The sequence below is a fragment of the Rhyacophila brunnea genome, unplaced genomic scaffold, assembly GCF_057557595.1.
Source record: "Rhyacophila brunnea isolate RB1 unplaced genomic scaffold, BYU_Rbru_1.0 scaffold_14, whole genome shotgun sequence".
NCBI classification, from domain to species: Eukaryota; Metazoa; Arthropoda; class Insecta; order Trichoptera; family Rhyacophilidae; genus Rhyacophila; species Rhyacophila brunnea.
The window spans coordinates 36,490,889-36,513,367 of NW_028232796.1; the positions used below are offsets into that span (position 1 = coordinate 36,490,889).

General features: G+C 34.9%; 1 protein-coding gene and 1 long non-coding RNA gene across 2 annotated transcripts; one reads left to right on the plus strand and one right to left on the minus strand.

Moving 5' to 3' along the window:
• Positions 1-4,647: 4,647 nt before the first annotated feature.
• Positions 4,648-11,399, plus strand: LOC147075921 (uncharacterized; the record flags this gene model as incomplete). The annotated part of the gene is made up of 3 exons (XM_085942391.1): positions 4,648-4,741; positions 4,776-6,049; positions 8,778-11,399. Coding segments are annotated over 2 exons (519 nt in total), but the record flags the coding sequence as incomplete, so codon positions are not given.
• Positions 11,400-11,509: 110 nt separating this feature from the next.
• LOC147075922 (uncharacterized) lies at positions 11,510-17,361 on the minus strand. The gene is made up of 3 exons (XR_015069936.1): positions 17,076-17,361; positions 14,570-14,795; positions 11,510-13,376 (listed from the first exon to the last, which is right to left on the minus strand). It is a non-coding gene; the product is annotated as an uncharacterized LOC147075922 (long non-coding RNA).
• Between the last annotated feature and the right edge of the window lie 5,118 nt (positions 17,362-22,479).

The following is a 22,479-nucleotide window of genomic DNA, read 5'->3' on the forward strand; positions in this document are numbered from 1 at the left end:
AGCTTACTGTGATTAAACAATTAGTGGATAAATATAAAGTGAACCCTTCAAAATACATCCCAAACTATACCGTCAATAAGTTTAGTGATAGTCCAATTACCGCGATACAAGACTATAATACAGGAAACAAAAACATTTCGAAAAAATGTACAGCAGACAGGATCTATTGTATCAGAACTTACGCGGCGAACGGATTAAACCTTAGTGATATAATATAATTTAACACCATGTTCTACGCCATGTAATAACAGACAAGTTAATGTGTGCCATAATATAAATGATATAAAACACCATTTCATGTATTATTTAACTTTGCCTGACACTTGTCACACAAACGAGCAACCTGTCTGACATCAAACAAATAACGGATGTAGTTGGTAAAGAAAGTAACGACTACATGCCATATAGTATTTTCTTCAAAACATTGTTGTTATTATATTTTTAGGATACATGACCTATCCGGAAATGATGTCTTCACGTATATTGACACCCTCCAAAGGGTCTCATCCCCTAAAGAGCCTGTGACCATTATCGGGTTGACTCATAGTAATATGACCACCGTTGATTGCGATACATAGCAGTTTTCAATCTACAGGTGTATTATTGGTTGTTGAATAATATTAAAATTCTATTTCGCGCTGAATTCTCTTTGAATAGTTATTATTGCCGCGATCTCACATGATCAACTATTTATTTAAAAATAGAACAGAATTCGCCTGTTTTCCGAACTAATAACACTCTTTCGCGGCTGCAAATCTTTGTACTCAATGTAACCACGATATTCTAATCTCTTCATTAAAAAATCTCGTCATCCCAACACAATTCGATGTTCTTCTTAACTCTCCGAAGACCAAAATTCCAATGCCATCATCTTACATTCCACCAAGCGAAAAAGGGCGCCAAACGCCCTTCTCTGCCACTTCGGAGGTGATAATACGTATCACGAAGAATTTATCAAACGAGGTCAAATGATGTAACATCATTGCTACTACATTACTTATTTACCACCATCTACCAGCAGGCACGAATGTACTGTATATTTTTCAATACTATCACATAAGATTGGTTCAAATCAACAGTTCTTCCCTGGGCGAGAAAAAAATCAGGTCCCAAATTATTGATCGGCGAAAATCTCGCATCTCACGTTAATACACATATTATTATTGATGCATGCAAACAAAACGACATCAGATTTGTTTTTCTTCCGCCAAATTCTACCCACATCACTCAACCACTTGACGTCTGTTTTTTTGGACCGATGAAGAAACAGTGGCGAAGAATATTACTGGACTATAAAACCAAAATTCCATCAGAAAGTTCGATTAACAAATCCCACTTCACTGTTCTATTAAAGCAGTTAATAGAAATTTCCCAAAAAAAAGAAAATATTCTCAGTGCTTTTTCCAGTACTGGAATTTACCCATTTTGCCCTGATAAGGATTGAAAAAAACTGACTTATACAGAGCCAACTTCTTTTGGAGTGGATACAGCCCTTGTTACATCCCCATTGTTGACAGGCTTCCCCTGGTATTAAATAAAAGTAAGCTGAATTGGATGTAGTTAAGCAGAAAACGTCCAACCCACAAATTGAGAATTTTCATTTTATTACATATAATGCTTCAAAAACATCAATATTTTAATATGGCGAAAACGTCCAACCAGAAATATACACCCAGAAAAACTTATCGCTGTTTTTTCTAACCCACATACTAACAATTTATGAAAAATAATATCGAGAAAACGTTCATGTGGTTTGGACGTACCCTGCTTTTTTATTTCAATTAGACAATTATATATTACTATATTTTAAAACTATAATTTTAATATAGTCAGAATACGTCCATGTGGGTTGGACGTGTTAGGAGTTTTAAAAAGGTGGGTTGAACAAAGTACCTGAAGAAAAGGTGAATGCTGTCATTAAGCAAATTAATAGGCTTCCAAAATATACCTCACATTACTGCCGTAGAGACACGGAAAGCAATTTTCTACCACCTGGCATGACAATGGCAAAAATCTATGCTATGTTCAAAACGGAAGTTGATAATCCTGTAACCTTTGCCATCAAATTATGCTAAATTCAACTTCAGAACAAAGCCCCTAAAAAAAGGTACGTGCAACGTTTGCGATGCATTTAAGAAAATCGATAATGTAAGAGATGGTTTGGAAAAAGCACAACTTATCACAGAAAAAGAGGGAAAACACCAGGATTTAGCAAAAAATGTGCAAGATTTGCTAAAATTAGATCTGCTTACTGCAAAAAACAGAGACGAGACAGAATGTCTCACATTTGATATGCAGAAGACCCTTCCCTTACCGAGAATTTCCACTAATATCATATTTAATAAATGCCAACTATGGCTTTATAATTTAGGTATTCATAGTGGAAAACAATCGAAAAGTTTCTGCTATGTGTGGTTAGAAGGCATTGCAGGAAGAGGTTCTCGAGAGGTTGGGTCATGCATATTAAAGCTTTCAAGTCACAGATCTTCAGCAGCTGATTTAAGATTTAATTTTATGGTCACTCATGTGGGGGACAGAACCGAAATATTAAGATTATCCTCATGCTTATATATATATATATATATATATATATATCTATAAAAAATATCTTTGACATCACCAAATGTATTTCAATTATACAAACTTATCCATTACCTATACCTCATACAAATGACACCAACACATATTATTAATTAATTTTACCAACACATACTTATATGGCAATATCTATCAGATGAGCTGACATATGTACCAATTAGTAATATAAAAATAGTTTGTAAGAATATCGTTAATCAAATAATTATGTGAAAAATTAAATGTTTTATCAACTCATAGCACCATGCCTTGTGAACCTCAACTTTTATTAAACATTGTAAAAATTATTCCAGAAATATGTAATATAAAAGGATCACCTTTGGCAAAAACTCTCAAAGAATAGGTAGGTGGTTGTACACAGTATCTGAGAAAAGAAGATTAATTATTAACTGTAAAAAACTAAAATCAATAAACAGAAGAACTCCACACAGGAATTATAAAACTAGAAAGAGATTGTAAAACTAACAATGGTTTAATTAGCCTAACTGGCACAGATAGTATGAAAACCCACACACTGACATTAAGATCGTTAAAGATAAATGCTGTTTTGACAGATGTAAATTCGACAAATTCAATAATCAACTGGAAGAATATGAAAAACAACCTACAATTGTAAGACATTCTTCAATATTTACTAAAATAATATATGTACTGACAACAATTGTAATTCTAGTAATAGTACTTTATATTTCAATAAAAATGTATAGACATTTTGTAACCAATAAGAAAACTTTTAATATCGTAAAATATAGGAGGACTAAACTAAGAAATAACCAAGAAAATGTAAATGAGATTCCGATTGAAGTTAATGAAAATACTGATGAAAATGAAAGTATAACCATCCTCCTCTAGCTCCTGTGTTCGAATTTAAATAATTGTTTTATTCTATTTTGTTACAAGTATTACATTATAATTTGATAGAATACAAGTCGCCCAATTGATAACTGAGATCAGTCATCGATTGGTGCGGCCCTTTTTAAAAACAAACATCTTCTTCAATACATAACAACTGAATAATTTTGGTGGTAGCGGTGGGATTGCTTCACTTTCGATTGGTAGACGTACTAAAAGAAAAATTCAAGAGAAAAGTTAAACGTCGCGAACGAACGATACCAAGTAAATTTTCTCTGGTTTTAATCACTCATCACGAAATTAAAACTCAGAACCCTTCAAAACATAAAAATCAAGATTCAAGAACGGTGGATTCTACATCCTTCAAGGCAGCCAAGGAAACCAGGAACCAGGAGTCAGAGAACACGACATCCCGAACGAGACGATATACAAGACATCCCGGACGAGACCTTGCTAGAGGACATCTACACACTACACACACTGGAGAGAAGAAGATGCAGGTGGCAGCAATGTAGACATTAATCCTGTAAGTACATTTGTCAGTTCATGTTGCCAAACATTGCACATTGCATTACTGCTCCTCTCACTAACACCTTAGTTAGCAAATAATTGTAAATATAATTATTTTTTAAAAAATCAATTTAGATGGTGGAACCGTCAACCCCATCTACTCCGAGAATCGATGCGAATAGAGATATTGTTTTTGTGTACCCCCGAATGAATTTAGTTTCCTTATAAAGTTTATCGAACCGTTTTATGGAGATAGAGACAAACTAGATTCTTTTATTGCTGGCTGCGAACAAGCACTATTATTAGCTTCGAAGGAACAAACGACGAGCTTGTTTAATTACATCATAAATCAAGTGAAAGGTAAAGCGTATCGAGCATGTGCTCGCAAAACTATCATGAAATTTTTTAGATCAGGGAAATTTTATATAGAAATTTCATAGATAAACATTAATATTCCCAATTGTTACTAGACCTTCAGCTTTGCAAACAAGAACGAAACGAAAATGTTACAGAATTCCTCAATAAATTAGAAGAATGCATTGATGTTTGCATACAATCAATTAATCAAAACAGCAAATCTGAATTGAGAGAAGGAGGGATTGAGAGCATCCAAAAATTGGGTTTACAACTATTTACATATGGGCTCACTCCACCAGTAGATGCACTAGTGAGATCAAAGAGTCCCACTAATTTGACTTCACATTCATATTTCAAACGATAAAAGAAACTTTGTTTCTCATTTCTGAAACAACATTGAACCCAAAAGTTTTATTGGCCGATGCCAGTGTGTTCAAGAAGGTTGAAATGTGAAAAACGACGATTGATGTGTTACTTCCATGTCGTTACTAACATTGATGATAGGCTACGAACCATCATTTATAAAATAGAGATCAAGAGTGACATTGAAGAACTGCATTTACGCAGTGACGATGACATGTTTGATGTTGCTGTAAGACTTTTCGTACGCAAGTGGAATCCAAAAGTGATGAGTGTTGAAAGTTTTCTTAAATATTTTCGATCAGTGTGGCTCGAAGGACACCGTTATTGGTATGAAGGGGCAAGGCCATGTTTCCCTAGTACTAATAATGCATTGGAGTCAACAAATTCAGTTATAAAACGGGAGTATACTTTCGGTGAGCGTCTTCCTGTTGGTCAATTTTTGGAGTTGTTAGATAAGTCTTTAGTTAGGAACTGGTCAACGCAACAAAATCTTACGAATATAAATTCTTTGTTACATCGGTAGACTACACGACTAAAATTTGGACTGATGCCTATCAGTGGGCCAGGTCGGACGTCAATATACTGGAAGACAAAGAGGATAGTGCATTGACATTTTATGTCACGTCTGGTGGAGTAGAATTTTTCAGCCAGGATTTCGTAGAATTCTACAAAGGGCAGTACCTTAATTGGAAAACATTTGATGATTTTAAAGGCAAAGTTTAAAATTAATAATAAAAGATAAAATATCGATTAAATTGCAAAATGAGTCCGCAGAGACCAAGGATTATGAAGATTGTAAATATATAATTAAACCTCGTAGCGAAACAGTTATAATATATGCATCTGATTATAGAAATACCGAAATTAACAGTATACTACAAAAATAATAAATTAGTGTATTTATTAAAAATACCTTTAACATTACCAAATGAATTCAAATTATACAAAACCTATCCATTACCTATCCCTCATACAAATGACACTAATACATACTTATTAATTTTACCAACACATACTTGTATGGCAATATCTACAGACGAGCTGACATATGTACCAATTAGTAATATAGAAATAGTTTGTAAGAATATCATTAATCAAATATTTATACATGAAGAATTAAATGTTTTATCAACTCATAGCAACATGCATTGTGAACCTCAACTTTTATTAAACATTGTAAAAATTATTCCAGAAATATGTAATGTATGAAATATAAAAGGATCACCTTTGGCAAAAACTCTCAAACAATAGGTGGTTGTACACAGTATCTGAGAAAAGAAGATTAATTATTAATTGTAAAAAACTAAAATTAATAAACATTGAAGAACTAAAAAATAATTAAAAATCATTAGCAAGTTTCTTAAGGAGAGGGGTATTATCCCTCCTCCCGCTAACGGCATCTAGAAATGCCCATGATAGTTAAACCGTTCACCGCTAAGGGCATTCAGAAGTGCCCATAAGTTTCTACCTCCGTATTTTTGTAATTCGGCGAGTAATACAGTCGAAATTTGTTTGAAAAACTAGCTGGGTTATTCCTTTACTGACATCTGTGATTTTTTTTCAATAAGACTTTAAATAATTCGAAATTAAGCAAAGACACATACCCTGTCGATATTGGAGTAAAACAGATTTCCAATGATTGGTTTCAAAATTTACCGCTAGTTGCTTTGCGCAATTTGCGCCGGCGCGAATTGATTTAATGATCTCATACATGAAATCGACCAGTGCGACGATAATTTTCAACAGTCGATTGCTTTCGTGTTGTGATTGATAAATTTCAAAGTTTTTTACGGTTTTCTATAAAATTATTATTGATGCGCCATTCTGTTATTAATTAAATATGTGCGTTAATTCTTTAAATGAAACGTGATTTTATGAATAAAATCAGTGGCTGTGAAGTGAAAACGAAATTATTAACACATAAATAATTTAAAATTCCTATAATAAATCTTTTGTACTGTACGGAAATACATACGAAAAATTGAGAATAGGTAAATAATAATCAGTAAAATATTTAAATTTAAATTAAAAACTGTAAAATAGATTTTCAAAATTCACGGCCACTCATTTTTATTTCAAGGAAAGTGATGATTAAAATTCTTCTCATTTCAGTCGAATAAAGAACTAAGATTAAAATTTAATATTATTGTGTAGTGAATTAAAACTTTAAATTTCCTCAAAACTGTTAAGTTATAATAGTATATTTAGTGTTTAAATAAAAATGTCTATCCCTGATGTTGAATGTTTGGATTCGGACTATGAGATGGAAACTGATAATGAAGAAGCTGCGCTAGTAGAACATCCCGACGATGTTGACGAGCCTTCCAATATAGGCAGTGATGAAGGAGTGGCTGAACCGTCTACCAGTGCAGCACCAGACAGTTTACTCCAATCGTGGACGATTTTGATAGTTTCAACTCAGGCGTTAACCCTAGTGTACAGCTCAATGAAAATTCCACAGAAATGGAATTTTTTCGTCATTTCCTTAACAAAACAATAATGAATACCATAGTTAACCATACAAATAATTACCACAAGCATATGCTCAACACACAGGCCCACACTCCGAATGCAAGGATCCATGCCTGGTATGATACATGCCCAGAAGAGATGTATGTTTTTTATGCTGTATCAATGTTGATGACAAGAAATCGTCATCTCACAATTGAAGAACATTGGAGTGCTGATCCATTATTAAATTCTAAAATATTTGGCCAAACTATGATAAGAGATCGGTATGAGTTGATTCTACAAATGCTACATTACTCTGATACCCAAACCCCTACTGGAGATCGCCTTTATAAAGTGCGCTCACTTCTTGACCACTGCAGAAAAATATTCAAAGAAACAATGCTACCAAACGAAAATCTCTGCATCGACGAAAGTATCATTGTTTTTAAAGGGAGATTAATATTCAAACAATTCATACCGTCAAAAAGACATAGGTTTGGAATCAAATTATTTGTGATTTGTGATGTGGAAACCGGTTATATTTTAGACTTTATAATTTATTGTGGTGTAGAAACCGAAATAAGTGATAGTGAACTTTTAGGAATATCTGGGGCTGTTGTCACCACTTTGATGAAGGATTATTTTGGTAAAGGGCATAAACTATTTTGTGATAATTGGTACAGCAGCCCAGAAAAATTAATAGGGCCACAGGACAACCCATTATAAAACCACAATGCGTTGTGGATTATAATAAAAATATGGGCACGGTAGACAAAGCTGACATGATGTTGAGCAGCCTCTCGTGTATGCGAAAGAGTCTTAAGTGGTATAAAAAGGTTGGATTCCACATCATAGATTTATTTTTATTAAATAGTAGCATTCTTTACAAAGTTATCACCGGTAAAAAAATTAGTTTAGCTGAATTTCAATTAAATGTAATCCGACAATTAATCGAAACATATGGCAGTGCCTCAAGACCATCGACATCACAAACTACTCGTGTAGTTAATAACCCAAAAAGAATTTTAAAAACAGAACTCCTAAGACATTTACCCCGTAAAATTCCTCCAACAGTAAATAAAATAAAACCATATCGAAGATGTCGTGTGTGTATTGCTTCAACTACTAAAGATAAAAAAAGAAAAATGACGAACGTTATGTGTGAAGCATGTGATGTCGCTTTATGCTCTGTGCCCTGTTTTTATGACTACCATGACAAAATCAATTTTTGAAATATAGTTAAGCCATAAACATTAATTAGGTGTGACTGAAATATGAGACAAGGAAATAATATAACAATAACGATTGTGTGCGTTCTGTGTTGGTGTTAAAAAACGTGTGAACATTAATCATCGGCGCAAGTGTCTACCACTTATCCCGGTATCATACAGGCCGCTTCACTCTGCGGTATGTACTCCAAGCATGCTTTATTATGTATGACAGAATTTCTTAAAGCTCTGTTGCTTAATTTACGATCTTTTTGTTTATTTTCACATGCTGTAAAATTAAAAGGAATGTTTTATTATAGCTAGAGCCACTCAGTGGATTTTTAGGTACATTTTTAATGACGTTTCGGTATGATTTAGGAATCGTAAAAATCGCAGCGCGCTCGAACAAGTACATGAGCGAAATTACGTCGCGAAAAAGAGGTTATGTATCTCTGACCTCTATCTCTTGCTTAATAGACTACATAGATAAACACGTGTGGATAACATACCAATAACAAACCAAAGGTTAATATCTTCTGGCGTAAACAAAAGTAATGGGTTACGTGCTAATGGAGCATTACTATCGTCAACTTAACTGACTTATTAGCTTAATATAAAAGCTTCTTTATTTACACAAATAATCAGAGCGGGTCCTTACACATCACTTATGCGTCGGTTTTCGGTTGTCAATTCATTGTCCTCCTGTGTTCGAATTTAAATAATTATTTTATTCTATTTTGTTATAAGTATTACATTATAATTTGATAATTAATTACGAACAAAGAATACAAGTCGCCCAATTGATAACTGAGATCAGTCATCGATTGGTGCAGCCCTTTTTAAAAACAAACATCTTCTTCAATACATAACAACTGAATAATTTTGGCGATAGCGGTGGGATTGCTTCACTTTCAATTGGTAGACGTACTAAAAGGAAAATTCAAGAGAAAAGTCAAACATCGCGAACGAACGATACCATGTAAATTTTCACTGAGTTTAATCACTCATCGTGAAATTAAAACTCAGAGCCTTTAGGACGGAGTATGACGATTTATCGCCTGCGAAAATTCATCCTCGCGTTGATGAGAATTACGCATTCCGTTGATATCGTGAATGAGCAGCATCACTACCTCTTGCGGCTGACAACGTCGAGATTCAAGAACGATGGATTCTACATCCTTCTAGGCAGCCAAGAACCTTCCCAAGAACAGAACCAGGAGACAAAGAACACGACATTCCGAAAGAGACGACATACAAGACATCCCGGATGAGACCTTGCTAGAGGACATCTACACACTACACACACTGGAGAGATGAAGATGCAGGCGGCCCTTTTTAAACACAAACATCTTCTTCAATACATAACAGCGCATTGAATATTTGCGAATAAATCGATGATATACCAGAGCCATCTACTTCCGGAATACTCCAATAATTGTAATTGAAAAGGTAAAGTATCGCGGCCAAAGCGTAGAAATGAATGAAATGAAATGGTTGTACGAATTTTGTTAATGACGCCCCTGCCCCTCTGCAAGACCAAATAAACTGTCCAAAGAGGGTAATTTTTTATTAATGAATTCGTCATTTGACGATTCTGCATGTAGTATATCTGACGAAGAAATTTCAGATATTGACAAAATCGACCACCCAATACAGATTTCTATTCCCACATTACCATCTATCGAACCTAATGTGCATTCATATGTAGCTGTCAGTATATTAGTGATCAGATATCTATTTTGAATGTATCAAATTATTCGACCATTCCCAGCGAATCATATTCCAGTAAACAACTTTATCTGTATCAGCGGATTGAATGGCAATGTGAAATACGCTATCGCATGGAAAAGTGGTCGAATGTTTATTCCCATAATCTCATATTACATTACGACTGCAATAATATTATAACATTCACAGGTACTCGAATTTAATCTGCCGATTCCTGTAAGATGATTATGTACTAGAATATAATGTTATTGTATTACTTTCGACTGTATAAATAACGAAGAATGATTGATCAAAATGTCACTCGAAGATACGTTTCTAGTCTGTTACCATCGCAGTCTCGATATCGCTTCGCTCAACACCTGATTGTACCGAGGTGCGGACCTCGGCTCTGTACCTATCATATGTACTGTCATTGTAATCTGAACTGCTGTAACATCTATTGTACCGACCATTACGCTGCCAATGAAACTCACTCCTGCATACGCCATTTACGACTTCTTCATCATCATACTACAACCAACTCCCACACATATATAAACGAAACTAACTTCAGCGATGAAAGCAGGGCAGCAAAGTGCATATTTGTTAGGAAATATATTTAATATGTTGCAATATTACTCAATAACTGACCAGATTCCCACAGTAATGTTATATTGTCAACATCGCAAAGGATGTTTTTCAATCAATAAAATAAGGGATACCTTTTAGAATAAGTACCTATTATAAATTAAGATTTATTGTGTGAGAGTAGGCTTGTTCCCACAAGTTTTATTGTAAGACAAGCGATATTAAGGATGCGTTGTGTAATAAAATCTATGGATCAGTAGGACCCAGTGAAATATTGACCGTGTGAATTATCACAGGTACAATGAAATGTCTATTGTGAAACTACTATATAAGATGTCCGCCATGCCATTACGAGGGAAATTTTGTTACAGATTTCATACACAACTTGAATTTTAAATACCTGGTTAATACAATTGTACAGCGCGGGCCTACGAATACTCGATATATATAGATAATATTTGATTGAGCTAGGCCAGGGGTCGGCAAACTTTTGGACCAAAGGAGCCAAATATGAGTGGCACAACGGTTAAAAAAAATTCGAGAGACATACCTACATATATTTTTATAAATATGATTTATTTAAATGAATTAATTACATTTTATAATTGTTTATTTATTAAGTGAAGAAGATTTCCCGAATAACGAAAAACTAACGTAAATATATGTATTTATTGTTGAAATAACAAATGGAAAAAATTTAATTTGTCGACTTTTGCAATCGGTGGATTTAAAACAACAACAATCATACCTTTTTGCATCAACCATCGGTTACCAGGGAGGAAAAATTAGTTTCGCGATAATGTCATTATATAAAATATAATAAGTGTACAAATCAATGATAAAAATAAAAATTGTCCATTTATGCAAGTTTTTGTAAAAATTGGGAATTTGGCAAAGAGCCGCACGCCAATACCCAAAGAGCCGCATGTGGCTCGCCAGTCGAGGTTTGCCGACCCCTGAGCTAGGCACAAGGTCGGACTACGCCGTAGTTCCGCTCTCAGTTACCTATAATAAATTATTCCAGGTTATACAAACTATCACCGAATTACCTACCACCTTTTTAATGGCACCTACAAGAGGAGAGAGAGGTGAAGTTGGCGACAAATGTTACAGGACGTATTCATTTTTTGATGTACAAAGAGCGGAAGACCTGGTGAGGGATCAAAAATTTACATTATATAGAGCAGCAAAAGCCATGGGTAATCCATGGCCATCTTTAAAACGATTTATTTCGAAGAACGAGGGAGAAGACAGCAATTCAACGACGCATTTTTCAAAATTAGGAAGGCCTTTTGCATTGAGAGTAGAAAATTTCTCACATATATTAATAATATGCAGGAGTTGGGTTTTGGATTGACCGTTTTGCAGATAAGGGAGTTGGCTCTAGTCTGTAGATCGCGATAGTTTGTTAAACCCGAAAAGTGATTCAGCCAGTAAGTGGAGTTGGAGTCAGTATAAAGCAAGATATGGTTTGTCAGTGCGTGTGCCTGAAAATGTCTCAGCATATCGTGCATCAATGGCCAATCTGCAAATTGTCTCAAGATTTTTATGAAAAATTGGGAGCACTCTTGACTAAACTGAATCTCCAAAATAAGCCTTCACAGATTTGGAATGTCGATGAGACTGGGATGAATTATGTCGTTAAACCAAGTCGTGTTGTAGCAAAAATTGGCAAACGATTTGTTTATAAAAGAACATATGCTGAGAGAGAAGATACTCATACTTTTGTTGGTTGTGTGTGTGCTGATGGCACATGGATTCCACCTTTCCTAATATTTAAAGGGAAAAGTTGAAACAATTTACTCAACAAAGATTGTTTTCCGAATTCGATGGTGAGAATATCTCCAAAAAGATGGATTAATTCGGAGCTATTTCTCGAATGGTTCAAATTCTTTATCAACGGTATTCCGCCTACTAGACCTGTTCTTCTTCTAATGGATTCTCATGCGTCGCATAGTAATCCAGATGTGATAAAATTGGCAACTGACAATGCAATATTTTTGTTTACGTTCCCAGCCCACACAACTCACCTTTTACAGCCCTTGGACGTTTCCGTTTACAGACCATTAAAAGCTGCTTGGACGAAACAACTCAATATTTATATGAAGACATTTCCAAATGACAAACCAAGCAGATTTATTAGATTTATTTCATTCCCCGACAATACTTTTGAGTGTGATACAGGAACAAAAAAATCATGGATATAAAGTGAGTAGTTTCAAGATGTTTGCATTCACGGTGGAAGAAAACAAATTATTTTTGATGTCATAGTTACAGCTGGCATTTGATATCTATTATTGCTGTGACAACCAATACATTCAATTTGTGTACAGACCTACAAACTTATGTGTAGAATGGCCAAGAATGGAAACTAACTACGAACTACTATAGGACGCCATTTTTAAAATGTCATTCGAACGTCATATTTTGTCCAGTTACGAGTCTTGATTGGGTAGTTTTCGACAGTGGCTCCCCCATACCATTCTTCAGATGAGTTTGTAGTTCTGTATGAGAAACTTCTATGCTTGAAAGAATGAAGTTAAATTTATTTTGTTTTCTTTCCCGTAGACATTAATGACAGTAGACCGTAGACATTGACGTAGGCATTAACGCCATCACCACAAACTTGTTATAATGGAAGAATCAGTCTCCGCCTCCACCTTCCTCTTCTTTCTTGCTCTGCGGCATTTAGCATTTGGTCTGGTACTCAATGATCATCTGGCACTGGAGACACTTCCCTCCATTCTGAAAGAAAAATTATAAAATAAAGTCAGTGAAAAAACAGAAAAAAACTACATATTCATGAAACAAAAACATTTTCATCCAAAGTAATGTAAAGACAAACAAAAATGATAGCAAGTGCGTTACCTTCGGGTGTGATTGTTAGAGGTTCAAAGTGATATTCGAATGTGAAGAAATATAGAATAAACACCCTTTGGACCCAATCAGCACCAATTTTGTGCCGGTGTTACAGGATGCAGGACATAGTAGATGTTGATGTATCATTTAATGGTGTTAGTTATATAGAGTTTGATATATTTTTAAAGAATTATTTGATTCATAAAATATAATAACGACTATAAACATATGATGACCCTACATTCTAAATTTGTTGATAAGTATTATATTTAGCTCCAGTTTTAGTATATCTTTATTTTATTATTTGAGGCGTCTAATTCCAAAAAGCGATACGTCCACATTTGGTCAAAATCGAGAAAAAATACGCACGTATTCTTTGTATAATTTTACACAATATGTATTGATCTATAAATTCCAAAACGCGACATAACTCTACGAAAAAAAATATTTTAAGTCTCGATTTATTACGAAAAGCGCCATGTCCGTGTTTCATATTATTTAAAGCTTGGTTGATTTTGCATGTGTTTAAGTCAACCAATAAGGGAACGTTCAATATTGAAAAGGGCGTCTCCCATGCTGTACCATCTGGTAAACTCATGACAGTGCCACGGAAATATGTGCCTTACACGGAGTAAATTAAAAAGTGAGGTACAAATAGCACCACATCCAATTTTATTTTGCCTATATTTATTACATTTAAGAGTTTATCGGCTGAAACAAATTGCCATTTGGGTCTAATTTCGACATAGAATACAACGGAAAAAATAATCTCACGTTAAGACAAATAATTGAAGCTTGAAACATAAAAACGTTGTTTCCCGAAAATATTGAATTGTGGACTTGTCGCTTTTTGTAATTAGACGCCTCATTTACTTCTATCTTGTGCTCTTATTTTCTATGTGCCTGAAAATAGACCAAATAGCACATAACTCGACTTATATTTATATAAATAATATGACTTTTTATAGGGTTCTAAGTGTTTGCATATTATTTCTAATAGCACACCAGTCAGAATTATCGACAGTGAATCAATGCGCAACAGCCCCTATCACAGTGAAAAAATTTCAATATTCACTTACGTGTAAAGACATGGTGATAGGATATGGCTCAGCAGTCTGCCACAGTCAAAGTTAATTTAAACGCCTGTCTTCCGTTTGAATGAAGAAACATCTGACGACCCGTTGAACATAATGTATCCATGGTTATTTCAGCTTGACATCGGTAGATTGATGAGTCGCAGGAGATGCTCAGGATTCGCTATATTATGGTCCACACTCCAACGGACATGCTCCATTAGTGACCAACCTGAAACAAACAGAATAATTATTTTCCTTACGTTGATTCATCATCAAAAATCATTTGTTGGCATTCAAAAAACCCATGTAACGTAATGATTGTAAAATATGCGAGTTTAAAAGCGGGCGAGTTAGCTAGTGCGATTCTGATGACACAGAACTTTCCACTCGCTCAGAAGCCAACAAGCTAATGAGTTGAAACCGTCATTTTTGGTACTATTTGACAGGACATATTGAGTGGTTCGTTTTTCTACCGGCAGGTTCGCCACTATCGCTCTACTGCGCAGACGCAGATCGGCCCACACGCCAGCGAGTAGCGAGTAATAGCGCCTGTACACGTGCATGGAATTACTGTTGGCAATAGTGCTTATTTTAAACTATCGTGACAATAACTGTTTACACATAAAAGTGCTGACTGTCTCTCCAATCTCATTCTTCAAGAGTAAGCGAGGCACCATGTTGTCATTTTTGGTATTATTTTGATACACCTCTGTTACAGGCGGGCTTCTCCCGGTGTAAAATAATCATTTAGTAGCTATAAGTCGAAACGTAACCCTGACCTCTAGAAACGGCTTCATAAAACATCTAATCTGATTCCTTGCTCAACCACGTAAGTATTTTTTATTCATAGGTAAAGGCCTTCGTCCGGTGTGTGAAAATCGCATACTTATTGGGCGGAGGTGTAATTAAGATAAATTTAATTTAATTTAAAAAAGTAAAAATGATGATGGATGAAAGAGATAATTTTAAGACTAAATATAAGGATTCAAAAATAATAAATTTTGCCGCACTTGCCGGCTACGTCGAAATATCTGCGCGCCTGCGCCGAGGTGGTCCTCGTGATTCGTCAAATCAAAATCATGCGATAAAATTTTTGTAGAATGGCGTGGGTACGCGAAGTTTGAAAAAGAAAAAAAAAAAAGGTGAGTAAGCGTCCTTTTTCCAATAGGATAGGACCTGCGACTATAATCGTAAAAACCCAGATATAAATTTGTGAAACTAAAAATCATAAGAAAATATAAGACCACGTCACGAACACGAAAGACCGAGTTTTATTTATACTCCAACCGTTTAATTTTTTTTTTTGTGAATCCGGGGTTCGATGGACACCTGAGCTAGCCGCTGGAACCCCGGGTATCTCAATTTGACAGAACGTATTGAAAATCGGTTAACGTCAAAATAAGTAGTTTGTTTTTTTACCGGCAGGTTCGCCATTATCGTTCTACTACGCAGGCGCAAATCTTACTTGTGCATAATAAATCAGCACAATTCGGAAGCTTCATGCATCATGCGCGCAATCTTGCAATCTGCAGGATAATACATGTTTCCCCATACATTTTCTTTATGTGCACAGTAAATCTATACTCGTGTGTAAAGTAGCCTGGCTTCCAACTTTTCTCGTTAGATTGTTTACAATCTGCTTGTTAGCTAGTTTGATGATGACACTGGGCGAGTTTACAAGCAGATTGTAAATTCGCTGGCGGTAAATGTGCTGCAGATGGCGTCATGAAATTTTATAACTTTCTTTTTAGACCAAACCAAACCTAACCTACCCCAACCTAATATAATCTTAGTTTGTGATAATGATGCATCAAAATGTATGAAAATTTCAAATTTTAAATTAACAATTATTGGATCGTTAAGCCTATGCGCCGACAGAAAAGGGTATTTATTATAATTGTCTACAATCTACATGGAATAAACTGTTTTCGTAACAAACAAAAAACTATAAAAGCTCATGACTATTTGCGGCACAATTAAGTAGGTCGCTGGCTTGTAGCTTGAAGTAGCTCAATGTCATCGACGCTAAAGATTATATCATGTTTGGGTAGGTTAGGTTAGGTTAGGTTGGGTTTAGTCTGAAAAGAATGTTATAATAAAAACTCAATACGGGCATCTGCTGCACATAAATTCGTTTTAATCGCATTTTCCTCACACAACATAATATCGTCTCTGTTCTGGCAGAACACACCAGATGGAGAATACTAGTTTTGAGTAATTTGACTTTGAAGTTGTTAAAATGTTTGAAATGGTCTATCATGTGAGTTTATTAAGTAATCGTAAAAAGGATGACTTTAAAATAAAGACTGTTTATTTATTAAGAAGGTTTCCAGACGGTAAAGTTTGAAATAAGGAACATTTTGGTATAACTAACTCAATGTCATTTTTTCGAATTAGTGTCTTCTGCCAGAACAGTGACGATATTATCACATCAACTTTACTGATATTAATAAATCAAAAATACAAACAAAGGCACAAATTCGCCGATAAAACAGAAATAGGTACATACTTTTCTTGAGAATGGATCGTAAAAAAGTTTTTGGACACGTGTTTCTACCGCCGTCCGCCATACTTCCAAGTTTCCATGAGTTGAATTACGAACCATGTTATCCTTGATCATTTAAAACATTTGGTATAAATTAAGAAATTTATGAGATCAAAGACACAAGAAAACACCGTGCGTCATAATAGTTATGTTTAAATTCATGATAATTAAATTTATTATAGCACGCACAACACGTACGACGAAAGCCAGGCAAGGCGCAATAACACAACACAATGTTCGCATTCGCAATAAGTCAATAACCGAATAACCACATCTTGTGTCAGTTCCAGTGTTGCCATATTTTGAAAGTGGAATTATAGTACAGTGCCTTCAAAATTATAGTATTTCGGCAAAAAATATAGTACGCGTTGAGTGACCAATAATTTTCTGCATTTTGAAAAAATTAAACGTGGGGTAAGTAAATAACGTCTTGTTTTCTTAGACAAAATTCAAATGTTAAGTCAGTGGTTTCCAAAATTTATGTTACTACGCCTCCCTTTTAAAAAAATCTAGTCTAGGCGCCTCTCCTCCCTTTATTTCATTAAATAATACAGACACCTTTTTAAATAAACAATGTACCTACTTCTGAATACAAAAATGAAATGAAAAAAAAAACAAGGTTTTACTACTTATATTACATTAATTTTTGACGAATGTGCTTGTTTATTAGCACAATCAAATTCGATAGTAGTCAATCCAAATGCACCTTCGTTCATTCACAATAATGGATTCTACGAGTATCATGGACCCCACATCCCGAAGCGGACCCCCCGGGTGAGGATTTTTCAACCACATTTTTTTAAATATTTATTAGCTCCGAAACAAAGCAGCCCCGTAGGCGACTTTTTTTGCTATTAATAAAATAATGATGTGAAAATTGCATTAGCAAACTAGCCAAGAACTCAGTAAATAGATTTTTGTTTGCTTCAATATATCTGGCGTAGAAATCATTTAAAAGTGGAGACATGGCGAACAATTTTTTTTTTGTCATTTTGATTTCCTAAGCTCCAATTTTTTTTATGAATGCCTTCACTTTGTCGTTTTAAATCAGTGAATGCATTAGTGGTCCTTGGATTGATTTATTTACTCATTTTTTTTTTAATTTCAACCAAATAAACAAGTTTAACAACAAAACTATCGCTCTTAAACAAATTTGCCTCAAATTTCAACATTTTGATTAATTTGACCCTTTTATTTCATTTTTTACGAGATACCCATTGCGCTGCACAATAGTATAAAAGAGAGGGATTGTAAAATTAGTCCCATATTTGCATTAGGGTTTGCATACAACCTTTTATAGGACTGTTTTTTGTGTAGTTTATAACTAGCGGCCGTTTTATAAACTATGCATTTGCAAACTGCAAACCTGTGGCTACATAAATTGTGTTAAACTTTTCGCGCCTCCCTTTGCAACACTCCGCGCCTCCCAATTTGAAAATCGATGTCTTAAGTAAATAACGTCATCTTTTTTAGACATGGGGATTATTTTTTTTTTGCTTCTCACAGATTATTTTGGCGTTGTTTTTCTTCTATTGGCAACCTTTTTTCCGATTTCTCAAAATTATAGTATTTTGGGCGTATTATACCTGTTTTATATCGTACATAGTACGCAGACGAAAATTATAGTACAAATACTATAATTATAGTACGGTTGGCAACACTGGTCAGTTCGGTCCAGTCAGTGTTGCCATATTTTGAAAGTGGAATTATAGTACAGAGCCTCCAAAATTATAGTATTTGGGGATAAAATATAGTACGCGTTGTCATATTCTGTTGAAAATGAAAATTTTCCCAAAATTTCATAGTCGGCTCGTTTTTATTAGGAGAAATATTTCGCCGCGGGCCGCATGTTCCCTATTTTTCATAGTCGGCTTGTTTTTTTTAGGAAAAATATTTCGTCGCGGGCCGCAGGTTCCCAATTTGCTTGTTTTTTTTCCAAATTTTCGAAGACCACTCGATTGCGAAATGGCAAATTCAAAATTATAGTACTTTTATATTAAATTATAGTACGATTTTCAAAATTATAGTATTTTGGGCGTACTATACCTATTTTATATCATACATAGTACGCGGACCAAAATTATAGTACAAATACTATAATTATAGTACGGTTAGCAACACTGGGTCCAGTGCTGCCATCTTTTCAAAGTGGAATTATAGTACAGAGCCTCCAAAATTATAGTATTTGGAGAAAAAATATAGTACGCGTTGTCATCTGTTGAAAATGTATCGGTTCTTTGTTTCTCAGAAAAAAAATAATAGAATTTGAGAAATTTCAATGCCCTTTTTTATTTAAGTACCTCTTCCGACCAAAAATGCTTACCGTAGAATTTAAGAAATTTCATTTTAAACCAAAGTCAAGAGATTCTTTCACGTTTTTCGAGCAATTTTTTTCCCAAGGTTTCCAAATCTTCTTATATTGCGAAATTATAGTGACCAATTTGTACCATAATATATTGCACCAATTTATCAACGAAAATATCGAAGTTTAAATACTTTTTACATATTTTTTCCGATATTCAAAATTATAGTATTTGGGGCGTACTATACAATATGTTTTATATCGTACATAGTACGCGGACAAAATTTATAGTACAAATACTATAATTATAGTACGGTTAGCAACACTGGTCCAGTCAGTGACAGTGTAACTATATTTTGAAAGTGGAATTAAGAGCCTCCGAAATTATAGTATTTGGGGATAAATATAGTACGCGTTGCAATCTGTTGAAAATGTATAGGTTTTTTGTTTATCAGAAAAAAAATAACGGAGAATTTGAATGTGTAAAAAAAATTCAGCTGATAAAATTCAGATGAAAAAAATATCAGTAGATTTCTGCTAATTAGAGTAGAGCAGGAAGGTTAGGTAATGGGCACCGAAAAACCACAACTTAAAATGATTAAATTTGGAAAACTAAGGAGTCTTATTTTTTCGATGTCTCTATTCTGACACCTCATTGGCTGCATACAACAACAAATACTAATAGGCCGACCAATGAACGGGACCTGATTTCCTTACAAAATGCAAAAATTTCGACCTCAAAATTATGGCGTCAAACCTATAATTTAGCTAAAATACTTTATTATACATAAATTCATCCGACAATCATTATGGTTGTCTCTCTTAAAAATTCTGTTTTTATTACAACAAAAAAATTGTCCCTCATTGACCAAAAAATGTTCAAAAATTTCAAACCTTGGTAGCATAGATATAACCCCTATACCTATCTGGGTAGATACCTAGGTAGTTTTATTCATACTTTTAATTACTGTGTTATTTTTGTACAACATTTAAGAGATTAATTATTTTACACAGTAACAAATAGGTACCAATTATCAGAATCACCACCGCCTTGCGCTACAAAGAATTTTCCAGGGTTTTTGCAAGGCGGTTTCATAGGCCCTGGCCGAATTCAAATTAGCAATACCCGATGCGGGTAGAAGAATAGTTTTCAATAAGGCATATTCTCTCAGCCGGCACAATTTTCATTTGACTAGCATCAAGTAGAGTAGTTTGCGTGCCAAAATCCTTAAGAAACCTCGATAGTAAATGCGAGGTATCCATAAAGGCATATAGAAAAAAAAATAGGTACTAATTTAATGTGTTTCAATTGAAAGTCTAAGTGCTCGGCCGTAGTGAATTGGCGGGCGCGACGCGGCGGCGTCTTGCGAAACTCAAACGTATAACCGTGCGTATTATGCCCCAAAAAAGACACTGTCTACGAACATTTTAGACACGGTTATACGTTTGAGTTTCGCAAGACGCCGCCGCGCCGCCCCCGCGCATCCACTACGTTCTTGCACTAAGTGCTCGTCCGTGGTGGTTTGGCGGGCGCGGGGCGGCGGCGGGGCGGGCAACTCAAACGTATGAACACGTCTCGACGTGTCCGTAGACAATGCGCGGGGACGGGTGTTCGCGCGTGTTGTTTTGGCGCGTGTAGCTTGGCGGAGACAAGATCGTACATGCGGCGGGCTCTTCCCATACTGCGCGCATAGAGATGTCCGCACTGAATGGACGGGCGCCAACGCGGGAAACGAGCGAGCAGCGGGTGTCTCAAACCATCATGAGCTTACCGCGCGCGTCAGGTGCATTTGTGGTATTATCTTCGCAAAGCATAGATAGTGCGAAGTGATGTAAAATAGGTATATTATAATTTTGCACTTTTTACTATATAAATAATATTAAGTATATGTAAAAATAATATGTTTAAATTTCAATAATTCTTAACACACATACTTATAATATTGTATACTTATCTTACTTATATTTATAAAGGTACTTAAAAAATGTTTTTTTTTTTTGTATATAATTATTCAATATTCTTTCTCATTTATCTCTTTATCTAATTTCTCTGTATTTTATGTTCTTCTTGCTTTATATATTGTTAGGCTTAACTATATTATAATTTATATGGACACTTTGCTGGTTGCAATATCTTTTTTCTAGTCTATTTTATACATATTTGTAATCTATGTAAATGTTTGTTTTCCTTAATAAAAAAATATAAACAAAATAAAAATTAAATATATTAAGTAGGTACGTCATTTCCATCCTAGAGCCGGGGTGCAAAATTATGAAGCGTATACTCTACACCTACATTCATTCACACCTTAAGAACCCAAAAGTCATTTTTAAACTAAGTTTCCTTATAATTATATTATCCAATATATTATCAAAATATAATATCAACCAAGGGTACTTGATGGAATTTAAATTTAAAATAATAAAAATATAAATTTACCAAATAAACAGGAATTAACTGTATTAGATGACAGTATGTATTCACCATTGGTAGTGTTTGAAGATGCCGAAAGGCGATATTCGGATCGCAAAAAATGGCTCAAAAAGAATAGTAAAAACCTTAAGTCAATTAGAATATACTTAATCAAATATTTGCTCATGTTACTCTTATTAGAAAAATTTGTCTGGTTGTTCCCGCAGTTTGTTTTATAAGTTATAAAATTCTTCTGTTAAAGTGCTTTCCATATTGATTTCATTGTCCCCATATTTTGCTGCAAAGTTTTGCCATTTCAAATAGGAGTTTTCCAGCAAAAACTTTTCTGTGTTAATGGTTTCCTATCCCTGATTTGACGCTGAACACGACCGGACGCGCGCGGGCTACTACGGACACTCTACCCGTGCCCGTCCTCGCGCCTATTCCGCGTATTACACGCCCCATGACTACGGCCAAGCGCTAAGGCATAAAGCCCATTGACGCAGCGAGTGCGGCGCTCGCGCAAAATTTCTACAAGTGGCGCGTAAATCAACGAAAATACAACGTAATCAAATACGCCAGCGCCCACTGGATTTCACGACGCATTATACGCGCACGCCGCATGAATCATCGTTTTTTCGCGAATCACCGCT